General features: G+C 43.0%; 1 protein-coding gene across 1 annotated transcript in view; it reads right to left on the bottom strand.

Annotated features, from left to right (window-relative positions):
* Positions 1-15,158, bottom strand: part of LOC116866372 — a 103,498-nt gene extending 88,340 nt beyond the window's left edge. Inside the window, exons 1-2 of the mRNA XM_032855374.1 lie at positions 15,009-15,158; positions 14,664-14,878 (exon numbers count right to left, since the gene is read on the bottom strand). Of these exons, the coding sequence (XP_032711265.1) occupies positions 14,664-14,878; positions 15,009-15,158 (365 nt within the window). The remainder of the gene's footprint in view (positions 1-14,663; positions 14,879-15,008) is intronic.
* Positions 15,159-18,690: the final 3,532 nt, after the last annotated feature.

Raw genomic sequence — 18,690 nt, 5'->3', positions numbered from 1 at the left:
ACACACAAATACAAAACATATTTAACTGCTAGAAAGGAGGTATGTATTTTCAAGCACTGGAAGCAAGGAAATAGAAATAATTCTGTTCATTGGGGTAAAGGTAGTGGTGGGAGATTCTATTTTGAGAAAGGTAAATCCATAGCCAGGAACACACCAGGGTTCTAGCTCCAGGGCAAGACACTTGGCTCTTCAGCTTCCCCATCTTGAGTTTCTGCATCTGAACGTGATGGGATGCACCATCTCTGGAATGTGGTCAGAAAAAAGGGCATTCAGACTAACACTAAACTGACCTGGGGCCCGCATCCAAGCCCTTAGCCCTGCCTCTTCCTGTGCCTCAGTTTGCCCATCTTCTCAGGCCTTCCATTCTACCTGTTATATGAGAAAATTAATGACTACTTTTCAGGATTAATGCAAGGTAACTAAGGATTAAATGTTAGTTCTTATTCCTCCTTCTTCTTTTCACTTCTTCATGGGGTTCTGGTTATTGTGAAATTCTTAGGCCAGGTGATAATGAATCACCCCAACCTCTCCCACCATTTATCTAATTTTTTTTTTTCCTGATGTATTTGAGGCTATGAATTCTGTTTAGGAGAATAAGTGAAGTTTTTCTGATTTTTTGCTTTAAACTTTTATGGGAATTATGTTTGCTAATATCAAGAATGTAAGGGCATCTGGGTGGCTCAGTTGGTTAAGCATTTGCCTTCAGCTCAGGTCATGATCTGAGCCCCATGGCAGGCTCTCTGCTCAGCAGGGAGTCTGCTTCTCCCTCTCCCTCTGCCCCTCCTCCCTGCTCGTGCTCTCTCTCTCTCTCAAATAAATAAAATCTTTTAAAAAAAGAATGTAAAGTCAGGGAAAAAATTTTAAGCTAACAATTCTTGACCAGCTACTATGCGTATTAAGTACCATACATGGACTTTAATCTCACGACAACCTGACAAAGCAATTACTATTATTATCCTCTGTACTAGACAGGGTTCTCCAGAAGAACAGAACCAATAGGATGTATGTGTATATATATTTATCATAGGGAATTGGCTTGCATGATTATGGAGGCTGACAAGTCCACAATCTGCAGGGTGAATCAGCAAGCTGGAGACCCAGAGGAGTCAATGGTGTAGTTATAATCCAAAGGCCAGTGGGGCTGAGATCCAGGAAGAGCTAATGTTTCAATTCTATTCTGAAGGCAAGACAATGCCAATATCGCAGTTCAAAGCCATCAGGACAGAGCTCTTTTTTTTTTTTTTTTAAGATTTTATTTATTTATTTGACAGATAGAGATCACAAGTAGGCAGAGAGGCAGGGGGGGGGAAACAGGCTCTCCAGCCAAGCAGAGAGCCCCATGTGGGGCTTGATCCCAGAACCCTGGGATCATGACCTGAGCTGAAGGCAGAGGCTTTAATCCACTGAGCCACCCAGGCGCCCCAGGACAGAATTCTTTCTTACCAAGGGGTAGGGTAAACCTTTCTGTTCTATGAAAGTCTTCAACTGTTTGGATGCGGCCCATTCACATTAGACCCTAAAGCAAGCGGCTTTACTCAGATTGGTCTCAGGAACTACTCTCCAGCTACTGAAGAGTTCATGCCTGGCAGAGTGGGGGACCTCAGGAGCCAATGTCTGATTGGCTGCTGCCTTGGCCACACTTGTGATTAAATATTCTAATTTCAACCCTGGCTCTCCCACTCACCCACTGCATTGGTTCAAAGATAAATTGCTTAACTTACTGGCCTCAGTTTTCTTCTCAGTGAAATGAGGGGTAAAAATACCACCTAGCTTGCTGACATGATGTGAGGAGTAAATGAGAGTATAAATCAAGTGTCTGGCTTAGAGAAGGCACTCAAGGAATAACAGCGATTACCGTTATTAAATGAGATAATCTTTGCAAGGCACTTAGCAGTGTGCATAGAGTTAGGGCTCCATAAAGATGAGGTACCTTCACCTCATTACTATTTAGAAAATAGAAATTATTTCAAAAATAATAGAAAATGAAATTATCTAGAAAAATTCTCCACTGATTGACAGGTGAAAACAAGTGACTTGTAGCCAATAACTCAAAAATTCTGCAACTCCATATGGCATCTATGGCAGACATGTTTCTATGCCTCTGACATCAGAAACTGTCATGCTATCCAAGATTCCCTCCAGGAGAAAATACTCTCTGAGGATTGTAACATAGGTTTTTCCACTGCTAATGGGATAATTTCACAGGCATTTGCACGCTTAAGCAGGGTTGGCCATTACAAAACTTATTGAATACTGTCTATTCTCCAAGAGGGCATGTTCAGGGATATCCTGATTGTGTCCAGATGGTTTTGACTATCTGTATGGAACTATCTAGCTGATGAAGTATGTCCTCAGCCTTGAATCAGGAAATGTTCAGCCAGCAAAAAGATAATTCAAATCCTTCTTTGCATAGCCTTATAATGTGTACTCTTCAATCTGGATCTTCTATAGAAAAGTGGAATGATCTTCCTTGACCTCCAACTCACTCCATGTGATTGTTAACATCCCCACTGCCATGACTCCTATGGACTGCTGCCAGCAATGTTCTTATATCGGTATCTGCATCTCCCAGTGGAAAAAGGGTCTCTTATTTAGATGCTTTTTTAAAATATATATAATTGGGGCGCCTGGGTGGCTCAGTGGGTTAAGGCCTCTGCCTTCGGCTCAGGTCATGATCCCAGGTCCTGGGATCGAGCCCCGCATCGGGCTCTCTGCTCAGCAGAGAGTCTGTTTCCTTCTATCTCTCTCTGCCTGCTTCTCTGCCTACTTGTGATCTCTGTCTGTCAAATAAATAAGTAAAATCTTTAAAAAAAAAAAAAAATAAAAAAAATAAAATATATATAATTGTCCAAAATTTTTAAAAAATGACAGGCAATCCCATACCAAATTCTAATTACTATAAACCTTCACTTTGTTTTTCATAGCCCAAGCAAAAAGCCTAGGCAAATTCCCTCCTCCCTTGTGACAATGTTCAGGGTACACTCCCCAAACCATGGCACCTTGATGTACTGAGTATTTTAAGCAGAAGGAATTTAAGAAATAGCATGAGTGGAAAAAGTTTTCTGACCTTCCCCTGAAGCAGGACACAAAACTCTCATGCAAAAAGTGCCCTTTTTACAGCCGGGCGAAAGGAACATTCTTATCTCTAAGACACCAAGATTAATCTGAACCAATAGGCCTTGCCGGATCCCCATGTTTACCACACTCAGCTCACACCCCTTCTCATTCTGTCACATTCTCCCCCGACTTTCCACTCTTCATCAAACCTAGTGTAAGAAAAAATACATTCAGGTTTGACTGCTTCTTTGGGTCTTCATTTCCTTATGAAGTTTCCTATGTCCTGTAAAATTTATGCTAAATCAATGTATAAGATTTTCTCTTGTTAACCTATCTTTTGCTATAGGTGCCCCAACCAAGAACTCAGAACGACAGGGGAAAAGATATTTTTCCTCCCCTACACTTGTTTTCCTCACATCCCCAACATGTCTTACTAATTTATCTTCAATCATTGTCTCGCACACTGAACATACTTTATCCCCTAAAACTTTTGAGATCTAATAGGTTGCAAAATTGAGAATTGTCTGGACTTTAGAAAGGTAACATGGTACATATACTGTATTTTATTTTATTTTTTGTTTGTTTTTTTAAGATTTTATTTATTTATTTGACACAGAGAGGCAGCGAGAGAGAGAACACAAGCAGTGGGAGTGGGAGAGGGAGAAGCAGGCCTCCTGCTGAGCAGGGAGCCCAATGTGGGGCTTGATCCCAGGACCCTGGGATCATGAACTGAGCCGAAGGCAGACACACTTAACGATTGAACCACCCAGGCACCCCTATATTTTAAATAATACATCCAACTGGGGCTGGGGAAGCATCCCATAATCAAACACATTTATATTTTAGTATCATAACATACAAATATTCAACCAAATGACATAAAGACTACAGGTATCATTTCAGGTCTGATTTTGCCACCACATGAGTTTTCTACAAACTTAAAATAAAACATTTTGTTTCAGAGCTTTTTTGACTTTGGAATCACAGATTTTGGATCATAAAATAATTTTGCAGGGGAAATAACTCTTGCATTTCATATTTCCTTTCAAATGAATGGTATCCTGTTAGTTACGCTCTTGGCCTCTCTCCCTATGGTCCTATACTCAGCAATGGTAATGGGGGTGGCAGGTGCTGGGCAGTGATTAATCTGATTGGTACACTTGGCAAAAATAAACCGGGCATTGTCCACCCAGCTCCACACATTTTGCTCTTGGGAAGCAGCTGGTGCTCTGCCTTCTTAGGTCTTGGCCTTTTGCCCAATTTGGTCATGATCCTTATTTCAACCTTAGAATTTATTAGTATTATCATCATCATTATTATTATTATTAATAATACTTTGGCTTCCATCCGCCACCCTTTGTCTTGTTTCTCAGTTGGTTAGGAACTCAGATGAGAAAAGGCCTGACCTCTCAGAGACTACAGTGTTTGGTCCTTGGCTGGGAATATTGAGAAATTGAAACAGTGAGATTTTGGTTGAGAACAATATACCTGCAGGGACTATTTTGGCAATGCCATGACCTGTGACTTTGTGGCCTGGATTTGGATGTGTAGGCAGGGTCTTTGACTCTGAATGTTTCTTTTTTTTTTTTTTTTAAAGATTTTTATTTATTTATTTGACAGAGAGAGATCACAAGCAGGCAGAGAGAGAGGAAGGGAAACAGGCTCCCTGTTGAGCAGAGAGCCCAATGCGGGGCTCGATCCCAGGACCCTGGGATCATGACCTGAGCCGAAGGCAGAGGCTTAAACCACTGAGCCACCCAGGTGCCCCTCTGAATGTTTCTAAAGGTTTGTGTTAGGCCAGGCAGGTTTTCACAGCTGTCCATTAAACCAAGTTGTAGAACTTGAGAAGTGTATCTCAAGTTTGGAGCAAAAAGTATTCTGGAACTTTACAGAGAAAACATTTTATAGAGAAAACAGCCATCATGGAGTGACCCTTAGAACAATCTTGGTCAAGAGCAATTGGGTGGCTCAGTAGGTTAAGTCTGCCTTCAGCTCAGATCATGATCCTGGGGTCCTGGGATCAAGCCCCGTGGCAGGGTCCCTGCTCAGCAGGGGAGTCTGCTCCTCCCTCTCTCTCGGCCCCTCCCCCTGCTTGTGCTTTCCCTCTCTCTCTCTCTCTCTCAAATACATAAAATCTTAAAACAAACAAACAAAAAACAAAAAACAATCTTGGCCAGAGTACAACTGATTCGTAGAGAGACATAAGAAACAATCTGTAAAATTTCCCTAAAAATGGAAACTTAAGGATTCTGGTTCACTCAACAAAACTATGATCTCAATGAGTTGGAAGTGGGAAGAATAGAAGACAGAAAATGGAGAAAAAAAGAGAAAAAGAATCACGGATTAGGAGGGGACCAAATGTGACACTATTTCAGGAAAGCAGGGCACCAAGAAGAACTGGAAGTTAAAACTGGGGGCTTCGGTGGTTTTATTACAAGAAGACAAACAGCCCTGGATCTGATTACCTCTCCAGGGTGTCTGTGCTCACAAGGAGAGTGAAACTTACAGGGATTCTAAAACTTGATAGGTTGGTGGCTTGTTGAAAATGTAAATTCCAGGATCCCAACACCATGGTCCTGATTTATAGTCTTACTTGGGGCCCAGGCATCTACATTTAAACATGCTCTCTAGTTGATTATGATACAGATGGTCCCTGGGCCATATTCTGGGAAACACAAATAAAGCCAGGATTTTTAATGATTAAAAGAAAAACATGTTACAAATGCAAACACAAGAACTTCCTCCAGATCACAAGGTTAAATTCCAGGCCCCTGCAGAGCCTATCTTTAGGTTCTGTCCCCAATTGTCTGCCCATGCCTGCAATCTGAGGTTCTGACCCCATCATTTTACAGGCTACTCAATTCCACAAGCTGCTTGGATGGTAAGGAAGGTTCTGCCTGAATCTAAAGCTATTTTTTCCCTCATGCAAACAGTTCTTCTAGAACACTGTAACTGTTGTTTTTTTTTTTCCCCCCATGGTATGGTAGGAAACAGGTGAATGTGTTAGTCCTTTTTCTAGGTTCAGAAAAGAGTCAGCACTTGAGAATGTGGTTAATTTTTGCAAATGCACCTCAACTTTTACAAGTAAATGTTTGACAGATATTAATTTCCCCCAAGCAGTTGAAATGTAATTTATATAAACATTTGCCATGTAACAAATTAAAATGATCAAGGAAAGATCTATCATAGGTGATAAAGAAAGGCTATTCAACAGGCTTAAGCGGGGTGGGAGACAGACAGCCTGCCTAATCCAGTTGGTGCTTAGAATATGCTCATAAGGATAAAGTTCATTATTTTTGGTCATAAGTTGTCTCCTTTACTTACTATATTGTGTTCATGTACCCAAAGAAATGAATGGGTTTGCACTTTATTTAATTCAAAAGGTATTTCTGTTGTCTCAGAATTTCAGCTGAAATCCAAAGCTGAGAAAAATAGCTGAGGAGTACTACAAGTTCTAAAAAGAGAGATGCGGGCACATCTACTCAGGACTTAAGAGTGGTCAAATGGGATCATACAGCCCTTCACCTGTCACCACCTCCAGCCGGTCTAAGAGAAGGCTAGAGATTTAGTGGTGGACAGAGGCTCTCTTTAAAGAGAGTTGTCAGTTAGGAGAGCAGATTCTGGAGTGTCCCTCAACCCTAAGCCAAGTGAAGGAACCAGCAAGAGAACCTCTCAGATCCGCCAGGGGAAAGAGACCACTCACCTAGTCCTCACTGAGATGCGCCAGTCCTCCCACTGGGGTGGGGAATCTACATGGAACTAGGGAGCTGTGAGGCGTGTACCTGATGAAGACAGAAGCTGCCTCACACGGACCCTGGTGGCAGGTCAAGGTGAGTGGCCTGATCTTGTTAGGTTTCAGTGGGGGCAGGGGACAAGGGAGGCAAGTCTGCCTTTCACTGCTATGAAAGACATCAGTGTTCTAGGGGGCTAAATGGACACCAGGGAGAGAAGCTGGGCACACGGGAAAGAGGTGTGTGGGAACGACGCAAGGCATGTATCACACACAGTGGAGAATACAGCAGAGTGGAAGTCTGGAAATGGGTGTGGAGAGTGTCCTCCAAAGAATCCACGAACATTCCTTACAAGAAACACAAGCAGTATTCAGTTTTTTTCCTCAAGAGAAGGCATTCAACAGCCAAGAGAGCTGTTCAAACAACACCTGCTAAATAATCACATTTTGCCCCCTTTCTTACCATCCTTTCTCCCCTCCTCTCCTTTCTCTGAATGTGGAGGTGTCAGTAGCACCCCGGGGTATGGGAGAGGTTGCAAAGTCACAATGGACCATGGCCCCCCCTCACCCCAGATCCGGGGTTCTGACTGCAGGTTAGGTGTGAACAATGTCATGTGATTAGCTGTGAATCACATGACAGAGCAAAAGTCTATCATTAGATGGGTCCGGATTTCCCAATTGCTGAAAACAGAAGTGTTTTAATACTTGGAAGTGACAGATAAAGCCAAGAGATATTCCTGAGATATTGTCCAAGCGCAGAGAAAGGAGAACCAACCGGATGTGTGATGGTAGAGGAAAAACTGGACATTTCCTGACTGAATTCTCCTAAGCCCTGTCCATTTGCTAAGCCAGATATTTTTGCAATGTGCCCAGGCTGCAAAGAATAGAAATATGAGTATGGCTATTGCTGTAGTCAGGTAATTTAGACAAGTGTGGCAGGATTCCAGATTGAAGTAAGAACTCGTGTTTTTGTTCTCTATGATTTTTCAGCCTCCCCCAGGCTAAGAAGATCACTGAGCTCACTGGGTCCTTTGCCTTTGGGAGGTTTGTGTTTCAGGTCAGAAAACAGAAATACAGGAAGACAATCTTTCCTTCAATCTTTTGTGAAAGGCTTTATGATTTTTATGAAAATATTAGGTATCCAGTAAGGAGAGTCAGGAAAAAAAGGATTATCTGTGAAGGCCAAGAAAGGGGAGGAATTTCTCCCAAACAGAAAGGGAATAAAATTCAGCTGGATCCATGGGAGGTAGGAGCCTGTCCCTCCTTCCACCAGTTCCATTAACAGGAAGACAGAGTTTAACGGGGGAAGAGTAGATGGCAGAAAGAGGGCATGTCCCAGCCAATGGGTTTCTTTCAAGGAACTCTGAAGGGTCAGATGATGGAACCAGATGATGGGCTAGAAACTAAAGGCTCATAACTGCATTACCTGGGCTCTGTGGATACCATGGTTTCTTAGATTCTCATTTGTTTCTGGGGAAGATTGATTTTTCCACTCATCTGAGGGCACTAGGACTTGGAGTCAGCTATAATACAGTTTTGAACTGACATTTATTGACTTTCTGAATTTTAGTTGTACATTTATACCCACTACATAAGAGAAGAAAGAACCAAACAGTAACAGTCTTGATAGATGCCAGAGAGAGGCATATGTTAAGAGGCTAAAAACAAGAGAACCTTTTAACTGGGGGTCACCAGAAAATTACTTTATGCAGGATCTAAGGTTGATATATAGGATTCCAAATGACAGCAGGGGTGGAGGGATGAGTGTAAGGCATCCCAGTATCAGCAAATGCACAGACATGGAAAAGCCAGAGGGAAACAGTGTATGGAAGCACTTTATTATGGTCATCCATAGAAGATGCTACATGGGGAGATCAGAGATGAGAAAAGAAATTGGGTGAGGCTTGCATGGGAGTCCGAGCACTGGTATTTATTTTGGAAGCAACAGGAAAATATTATTGGCTTTTGAGGAGTAATAGGACATGACCAGAACAGAGCTTTAGAAAAACTGATCTGTCAGAGATATATGGGATGGACGGAAAAAGAAAGTGAGATGGGATGGGAAAGGGGAGGTTATTGTTGTAATCCAGACAAGAGGTCATGGAGGCCATGACAGAGCAGTGGTAGTGACCTTGGATTGTAGAGAAGGCTGTGAAAGACATCAGGAAGGTAGATCTTAGACCTGCATGGGAGAGAGATAAGAGGGACTTTGAAATGTTGAGCCCAGCTGATGAAAAAAAAAATCAAAATGTCATCATAGAAATTGGAAATAGTGGAAAAGGAACTAATTTACAATGAACATATTCTAAATTTGAAGTTCACCATGATATCTGAATTTCTAACTGGGTTGTAAAGAGAGATTTCAGGGAAGAGGAACACTTTTGTAGCAAAGTTGCCTATCTTCACAGATGTCCCTTAGTGGATGAATGTCTGAGAATGATTTGGGGAGAAGAAGGGAGGGCTTGGGCTATGACAACAGAAACGTAGAGAACTGAAGTATAGAGCTGGGCAAAGGATGAGGCTCAGTCCAGATAATGATCCTAAAAAGAACTGGCTTTAAAGAATTTTCTAGTTTACTTAGGACTTTCTCTCATTTTACCCAGTGCTCTCATGAGCCCTGGACCCCTATCTTTCCCAGCACCTTTCAAACTTCCTGTATCATAGACTTTTCTCAAAAATGGGATGAATATATACCTAAGAGTCAGAGACATCCTGAGTTTGGAAAGTCTCTGCCACTTTTGGGTTGGTGGACCTGGGGAGCATTTCTTTGGTCTCAGTTTCATTACATTAAAAAAAAATTATTACAGCAAAATGAAATTAATAGGTTTTTACGGAGAAGAAATGCAATAATTCATAACAAAACAGCCAATAGAGTGACTAGTAAATATTAAACTCTCAAAAATGGTAGCTTCTTCTCTTCTGTCCTGCCATGTAGAAATTCCTGGTATCCAAGAAGACCCTTCAGAGGAGGAGCACTGAATTCCATGCAGTGCGATGGAGACCTACATCCTCGCCCCAGCAGAGCTATTTAGTAGGTTGTGCCCCTGGGCTAGCTTCTCAACTAGGGCCCTCATTAACATGACACTTGGCAGAGAGCACTGTTTGCTAATTTCTACTAACAAGGATTTTGTCCTCTTTTCATGTCCTCCATTTTTTGAAATATTTTTCTAAGGATCTGCAGTTTGTTAAATCGCTACTTCATTTCTTATGTGATCACCAGAGTTACTAAACTGGATTGATAGAGCTATTGCCCAAAGCAGCCTGGAGAGACCTGATGTAAGAAATTATACAATACCTATTATGGTCTTTAAAAAAAAAAAAAAGGCATATGGACACTGATGACAATGTCTTGGAATGTTAGATTCTAGGTGGACACCACTAGACAAGGTGATCTCATTTTTCCTCAAACACTCTCTGAATCCATAAAGTAGTTCAGGTTTCTTACTATGTGCCTTTTGAAACTCAATCATTTGTTTTGCGCTTAGGGCAGTAATTTATTTTAGTAAAGAAGCTATAAATAAGAGAACTTTTAATCACTAGACCAAACATTCAAACATTCAGTATGATGGGTAATCCACAGATATTAATGTGGGCTAGAGTAGTCACATACAATAGATGTTTAGAAGAGGTAGAGTTTTCTCTGGTCCTTTAATGATGACTGGATTTTAAGTAGCCTGAAAAGGAAAGGGGAGAATTCAAAAACTGGGGAAGAGAAGAATATCATCATAGGATGCCCAGGAAAGAGAGGCCAATGGGAAAGAAGGATTGTTCTCATTCTCCCAAGAAAAAAAGCACCTACCTCTGTACCCTTAGTTCTGGACTCAGAGGAAAAGACCAAAATGTTTTGTAATTGGAGTCATTCTTTCCTCTCCAGCTTCATTTCTAGCCCCCTTATTCCCATACTCCATGCTCTAGCCATGTCAAAAGATGGTACCCCCATCCACCAAGTGTCTCTAGCCAAAAGCCTCAAAGATCATCTTGATTCCTCCTTTGCCCTCTCCTCTCCTCCCCGATCAATCTTCCAGAAAGACTTAAGATTCCATTTCTAGAATTTCCACCTCATCTTTATAAAATGCAAACCTGGTTAAGCCATTTCTCTGCTTAAAATTCTAAATGGCTCTCCATCAGCTACAGAATGAAGTTAAATCCACTTATCACACATATAAACTATTCATACTCTAGCCCCTGATTACCTTTCTAACCTCATCTCCATTGATTTCTTTGCTCCATGAAAAAGTCCAGGGGAGGGGCGCCTGGGTGGCTCAGTGGGTTAAAGCCTCTGCTTTCGTTCAGGTCAAGGTCCCGGGGTCCTGGGATCGAGACCCACATCGGGATCTCTGCTCAGCAGGGAGCCTGCTTCCCTCTCTCTCTGCCTGCCTCTCTGCCTACTTGTGATCTCTGTCAAATAAATAAAATCTTAAAAAAAAAAAAAAAAAAGTCCAGGGATAGAAAGCTTGGAAGATGTTGGGAAAGACACAATGGCTGAGGGCTAAACCTTTGCAAGTAGCACACTTTCCAGGTATTAGAAGAGACTATGAGAACTTAAAGTCACACAAAAGTAACAGAGAGAGTCATGAGAATATGGATTTGAAAAATATTTAGAACGTAGGATAGAACAGAGACATAGAACTAGTTAGATTCAATGATAAAAAGAAAAAGCAGGGGCGCCTGGGTGGCTCAGCGGGTTAAGCCTCTGTCTTCGGCTCAGGTCATGATCCCAGAGTCCTGGGATAGAGCCCCACGTTGGGCTTCTCTGCTCAGCAGGAAACCTGCTTCCCCTCCTCTCTCTCTCTGCCTGCCTCTCTGCCTACTTGTGATCTCTCTGTTGAATAAAAAAAAAAAAAATCTTTAAAAAGAAAAAGCAAAGCTAGGTTGATGATGATGGTGACGACGACGACAATAACAATAGCCAGTAATGTCAGCAATAATAACCAATATTTTCTGTGCACTTACTATACATGAAGCATTGTTCTAAAGGTGACATGTGTTAACTCACTAAATCTCCAAATCAAATCTACGAGATAGAAGCTGTTTTAATCCACATTTTCCCACATAGTTTGGCTTTGGAATCTGCACAATTTAGCACAGTGTAAAACTGCCTCAGACCAATTGTCCTCTCCAAAACATGTCATACCCCTTTGAGCCTTCAAGTCTTCCCCATTCCTTCTGTATGAAATGCCCTTATCGGGGCGCCTGGGTGGCTCAGTGAGTTGAGCCGCTGCCTTCGGCTCAGGTCATGATCTCGGAGTCCTGGGATCGAGCCCCGCGTCGGGCTCTCTGCTCAGCAGGGAGCCTGCTTCCTCCTCTCTCTCTGCCTGCCTCTCTGCCTGCTTGTGATCTCTCTGTCAAATAAATAAATAAAATCTTTAAAAAAAAAAAAAAAAAAAAGAAATGCCCTTATCTTTTCCTTGGAGTGGAAACTTTCTTTAGGACACAGATTGAGTATGACCTCCTTGGGATGTCTTCTCTGTGTTCTTCCCCAAGCACAACTATTTACTCTTTATTCTGTTTTACCATGATACAGTATGTGTAATTCCACTGGTGAGCACAGTACACTACACAGCAATTACTTGTTAACATGTCTATCTCCTCTACTAGAGTGTGAGCTCCTTAACAACAGAATCTGTGTCACATTCATCTCTCAATCCCCAGGCTCTAACATCCTCCTCTGGCACCTAGTTCTTGATCCATAGTAGGCATTCAATAAATGTTTCTTAAATGAATGGACAAATGAGTGAATAAGCAAATAAGAAATATGGAGGTGAGAATTTTCCACCCTGCCATGTTACGGACTGGTGCTGGTGTGTGCTCTTAATGCAGAACTGGGCCAGAAATGAATGGTAGTGGGATGATTAGACAGAGTGGAGACGACAGAGATGAACTTGAGACTGGGTATGCCTGAAAAGATTAGCAACATGACTTCCAGAATAGCCAAGTGATGGATGCCAAAGTCTGAGAAGGCAACTTAAGGAAATGGATGTAATGAGAGCATCGAAAGATCAAATATGAAAGGAGGAACAAACAGATATTACTCTGGTTTCTGGGCACAGGTTTCACCAATTCCCCTGCCATTTATTAGTTGGAATACAACTGTTGTTCACCTATTTCCCTTTTTCCAGAGCTTCTGAAAATATTCGAACTGTGGAACACATACCATTACCAAAGTTATCTGAAGAAGAAATCAGCCAAACTTTGGAATTAGCATGTCACAACCATCAAGTCAACATTTCCAGATGGAAGCCAAAATTGCTTGAATTTCAAAATGTAGTATTTACCTGAATTCTAAAATGTGATCATTCATTTCACTCACATGGCTGACTGGGCAGGATGGTCCCTTGGGCCATCTTTTTTTTTTCCTTTTTAAGATTATTTATTTATTTATTTGACAGACAGAGATCACAAGTAGGCAGAGAGGCAGAGGAGGAAGCAGGCTCCCTACTGAGCAGAGTCCGATGGGGGGCTCGATCCCAGGACCCTGGGATCACGACCTGAGTCAAAGGCAGACGTTTTAACCCACTGAGCCACCCAGGTGCCCCTCTTGGGCCATCTTTATCTTCCATATCTCTCCACAAACTATTGTGGACACCATCTTATAGCCCCTTCATCTTAAATGGCCATCGTTTATGGAAGGGCTTTCCCTGTGTGCTTGGCTGCTGGAGTCATTTTGTAATCTGCTTCTCAAACTTTTCAGACTTCTAAGTAATGGCAAGAAGTAGGTTAGCCCCCTTTCTCTGTGTGTGTTAATATCATCCTCTTTTCTCTCTATAGTTGTAGACAGCAAAACGGAGTCTCTCCTGTCAAGCAAGAGTCTGTATCGCAATGACACAAGCAATTAAGGTACTGCAGCTAGGAGATACTGCCGGGAGCAATGTCAGCTGATAACCCAGAACCGGTAAGGAGCAGAACCAGAGGAGGGCTGCAGAGACCCAAAACTGATGAAATCCCCTTAAAAGGAGAAGGATTTTGGCAGCAAACTGGCAGACCCTTCAGACCTGACCCCTCCATATATGACCACTTAAAAAAGGCAACTACCACCTAAAGCTCTGACAGATTGATCTTTGAATGGAACTTGGAGCCTTCCCTGCTTGAACATCAGAAGCAGTAAGTGCCAAGAGCTGACCCAGGCCAGAGGGAGGCCTCATCTCAACTGCCCGCCCACAGACTGACTTGGCCTTTCCTTCCTTAGCTTCCTGCACCCTTCTGCCATCTTGTTTGTTGTGTGGCTTGTCTTCTGTGCTGCTTTGGGTGCTGTGTAAGAAGCCAAGTTTAAACACATGATGAATCGTTATTGAGTCTAGAATCCTGAACCTGCTTTATAATTGTGATTTCACTTTGCTTTCTAGCTGAATAAAGCTGACCTCGTGAAAAGACACACCTCATGTGTGCACCTTCATAGATCGCGTCCTAGTTCTCATAGCTCTTATCTGTGCTGGCAAGAGAGTCCCTTTGGATCCCCATTTGGAAACTGTCTTCTGTTGTCAGAATTCCAATAACTTTTCTGCACAGCCCCCTACCCAAATGCCCCTGTGCAGCATACATCTCCGTGTTACAGTCTTTCGTCGACAAAGTGCAAAACTAGGGCTTAGTCCTGTCCAGCGGTTCTCCCCGGGGAGATCCCTGGGCCAGCCGCATCAGGATCAACTTGTGAGAAATGCAAATTCTCGGGCCCTATCCCAGAGGGACTGAGCGAGAAACACCACGCAAGACAGGTGAATCTGATGTGCCCTAAAATCGGAGAGCCGCTTCCAGCCCACTTTCCAGCCCACTTTCTGAGAGGATTTTACACTTTCTCCTTCAGCTTCAGTGGTCCCTCCCCCCAAAACACTCACAACCTCTTAGATTCTCAGTTCCCTGAGAAAATCTGACGAGAACTTGCCTGTGCTCCCACGCCCAGGTCCCTGAGAAACCTGGCTCCCTCTCTGCCGCAGTGTCCCCACGTCCCGCCCGGACGCTCGGACACTCACCGGTCCTGCCCCGCTTTGCGCAGCGACCGCGCGCGCCGCGCCTGCTCGGGCGCCTGAGCGCCTGCGCGCGTCTCGGTCTCCCTTCCTGTTGGGTCGTTCCCGGCAGTACCTCGTGTCTCCTTTCTTGCTTTGGAAAAAGAGAACTAAAGAAAGAAAAAAAGAACCTCTCCCTTTCCTCCACATCCGCCTTCAGCTACTGTTCATTTCTGTGATCCCCGTGAAGCAGAACTTCACAGGCTTGTTTCGGACCCAGCGACTTGCACGCGGGAGGCTGTGCGTGACCCGCGGTGCCGGGAACCGGAAAGCATGCGCGTGAACTTAGTGGGGGGTGGGGCGGGGAGACCGCCACGTTCGAAGCAAACAAGAGAAACTGGCGGGAGATGCCGCCGGCTTCTTAAGAGGGGCATATTCTTTATTAAGGAAGAACAGACTTTTATACTGCTCCCTAGGGACTGATGTGCCAAACAGTTTGATCTTCCTGGAAGAAAGACTAATTTCTCAGCTTCCGTGGGGGCTCTGCGCTACTCAAGGGCAGATACCCTGAGAGAATGGTCCTTTGTGTAGAAAGGAGGCTTAATGAGGTTAAGGATTTACCAAAGGAGGCTTTCAGGAGTTCAGAGTAGTGAAGAGTGGAAGAAAACTGTTCTACATAAGAATGAGCAGTGTATTACTTTGCCAGGGCTGCCCTAACAAAGTAAAACAGATCCGGGGGGGATTCAATAACAGGAATTTCTTTTCTCACGGTTCTGGAGATAAGAAGTCCCAGATCAGTGTATCGACAGGGTTGGCTTCTTCTGAGGCCTCTCACTGGCTTGTAGATGGCCATTTTCTCCCTCTGTCTTCACATGGTCTTTATTTTGTGTGTGCTCGTGTCCTAACTTCCTCTTCTTATAAGGACACCAGTCATTCTGAATTAGGACCCAATTTCCTGACCTCATTTTAACTGCCTCGTTTAAGACCCTGTCTCCTTCTGTCACCGGCTTATTTCACTTAGCAGGACATCCTCCAGGTTCATCCACACAAACCTGGATTTGGTTGTTGTGTATGGTAGGACATCCTTTTTTCAAAGGCTGAGTCATATTCCATTGCATGCTTATGCTGGAGGTCATCAAGAGGATGTGACTGCCAGTTAACCCATGAGCTGGGCCTGAGCATCTCACAGCCCTCCCCTGTCCTTGGAATGTGGGTTCTGCTTGCCTTCCCTGTTCTCAGAGGCTTCCCCAGGGACATGAACTGGTGACAATGACGTGGTATTGAGACCATCTGGATGGTAGATATGACTGAACCTAATTAAGCTTCTATATAAACTTGACTGATTTCGCAGGCAGGTGTGGAAATCTGCTCATCTTGCAGCCGTCCAAGACAAGCCTTGCGTGTTAGTTCTGTGCTTGTTAAACTCTGCCACCTACCAGCACGAAGTGGCCTGCCTCTTCCTTCCCTCTCTCCCTGCCTTTCCCCTTTACAGGGGGCCAGTTTCACATTTCACCAGGGAAGTTCCCAAGGAGCTTGAAAATCACCAGTATATACCACATTTTCTTTACCCATTCATCCACCAATGGGCACTTCAGTTGTTTCTGTATTTTGGCTATTGTAAATAATGCTGCAATGAACATGAAAGCAAAGATATCTCTTTGAGATCCTGATGTGAATTCATTTGAGTGAATACCCAAAAGTGGAATTGCTGAATTATATTGTAGTTCTATTTTTAATTTTGTTGAGGTACTCCCCTCCCATACTGCTTTTCATAACAGCTGTATCAGTTTTACATTCCAACCAACATCATATGAGGGTTCTAGTTTCTCCACATCCTCACCAACACTTGTCTTTTCTTTTCCTTCCTTCCTCTCTCTCTTTCTCTCTCTCTCTCTTTTTTTTTTTTTTTTTTTGGTAATAGCCAACCTAACAGGTGGGAGGTGATATCTCATTATGATGCCATTTTATCAAGTGTCCAAGAGTCAAATTCACAGAAGCAGAGTAGAATGGTGGCTACTAGGGGTTGGAGGGAAGAGGAAATGGGGAGTTGTTGCTCAATGAGTATCAACTTCCAGTCATGCAAGATGAATACATTCTAGTGATCTGTTGTACAACATAGTGTCTGTAGTTAACAATATTGTAATACACACTGAAAAATGTGTTAAGAGGGTAAACCTCAAGACTGTTTTGTGACAGTGTAATAAGCATATACATTATCAGTCTCTGTGTTTTGGAGACTCTGTTATTATTGGCAGTCTTGCTGTCACCCTAATTAACAAAGACAGTGAAATATCTTCATGATCTCAGGATGAGTGTATTTTTGAAACTCTGGTGAAAACTATATAACTTAAAAGTCAGAAAATTGGTATAATTAACCTTTGTAGTCATCTGGTTTTAGACTTTACCAACTTTTCACCACATTTACTCCATCTATTTTTTTTCCCAAGGATATATTTTTTTTAAGATTTATTTATTTATTTATTTATTTATTTGACAGAGATCACAACTACACAGAGAGGCAGACAGAGAGAGAGGAAGGGAAGCAGGCTCCCCACTGAGCAGAGAGCCCGATGCAGGGCTCGATCCCAGGACCCTGGGATCATGACCCAAGCTGAAGGCAGAGGCTTTAACCCACTGAGCCACCCAGGCACCCCTTCCAAGGATTTTTTTTTTTTTAAAGATTTTATTGATTTATTTATTTGAGGGAGAGAAAGAGCAGGAGCATCAGTGGAGGGAGAGGCAGAGAGGATGGGAGAGAGAGAATCTCAAGCAGATGCTGTGCTGAGAGCAGAGCCAGACTTGGGGCTCCATCTCAGGAAACTGAGATTATGACTTGAGCCAAAATCAAGAGTCAGATGCTCAACCAACTGAGCCACTCAGGCACCCCTCCAAGGATCTTTAAGAAGAGGCATGTTATTGTTTTTTTTTTTTTTTTTTAAGATATTTATTTATTTATTTATTTGACAGAGAGATCACAAATAGGCAGAGGCAGGCAGAGAGAGAGGGAGAAGCAGGCTCCCCTCTGAGCAGAGAGCCCGATATGGGGCTCTATCCCAGGACCCTGGGACCATGACCTGAGCTGAAGGCAGAGGCTTAACCCACTGAGCCACCCGGGTGCCCCAAGAAGAGGCATGTTTTATGTTAAATCATCTGCTGTGCTCTTTGGCACTGTACAACTGTTAGTTATCTTAAATTTTGACAAATGTGTGCTACATGTGAACTTATTTCATTGGTGACAAAATCAAGGAAGTGTGTGCTGTTTTTCCCTTATGAGTCACCAAAGGATAGAAAGAAAAGAACCATAGAAGAGGAATGGGAGGTTGCCTGAGAGTTTAGCAGGACCAGGAAGTCTGAGCAAGGAGCAAACACAGCAATGGATGCAACTTGAGGTTTGCAGAAATCTTGAGAAAGGCACAGGACTTTCCACAGTGTAGGATAGAGACTCAAGCCACCTCTGTTTAAACATTAAATATATAAGCAACTACACAGCTAGAGGACTTAGGGACACCAAGATGATAGCCAGCATGAGTTTAGCATACATACTGATGACAGAGTGGATCTAGTACTGTATGTCTGAGCACCATACCAACTTTGGTATTTAAGCCCAGAATATCATCCCAGAACAAGAGAAAAGCAAAATAAATGGGGCACACGTATGCAACTCCTTTTAGTCCATAAACCTGTAATCTAGAATTGTATCTGGTGCTCCTCACCTGGGTCTGCACTGAACCCTCCTCTGCCTTTGCAATTACTGACCCTCAGCTTCTGCCTCTACCTCTGCCACAGCCAGGAGGTAGGCAGCTGTTTAAGAGGCTGATCTTCCACCTGCTTGTGAAATGTTTAATTTGCCATATTTGACCAATTTTTCTCCCAGTTGGGAGTAAATAAGTCCACCAGGAGCTCTTGGGAATAATCCCAACAGATCATGAATATTTTTATTTCTTGATATTTACTGAACCCAAAATG

The sequence above is a fragment of the Lontra canadensis genome, unplaced genomic scaffold (assembly GCF_010015895.1).
Source record: "Lontra canadensis isolate GAN:19392208 unplaced genomic scaffold, GSC_riverotter_1.0 scaffold9, whole genome shotgun sequence".
NCBI classification, from domain to species: domain Eukaryota; kingdom Metazoa; phylum Chordata; class Mammalia; order Carnivora; family Mustelidae; genus Lontra; species Lontra canadensis.
This window is presented reverse-complemented; position numbering and strand designations above follow the sequence as displayed.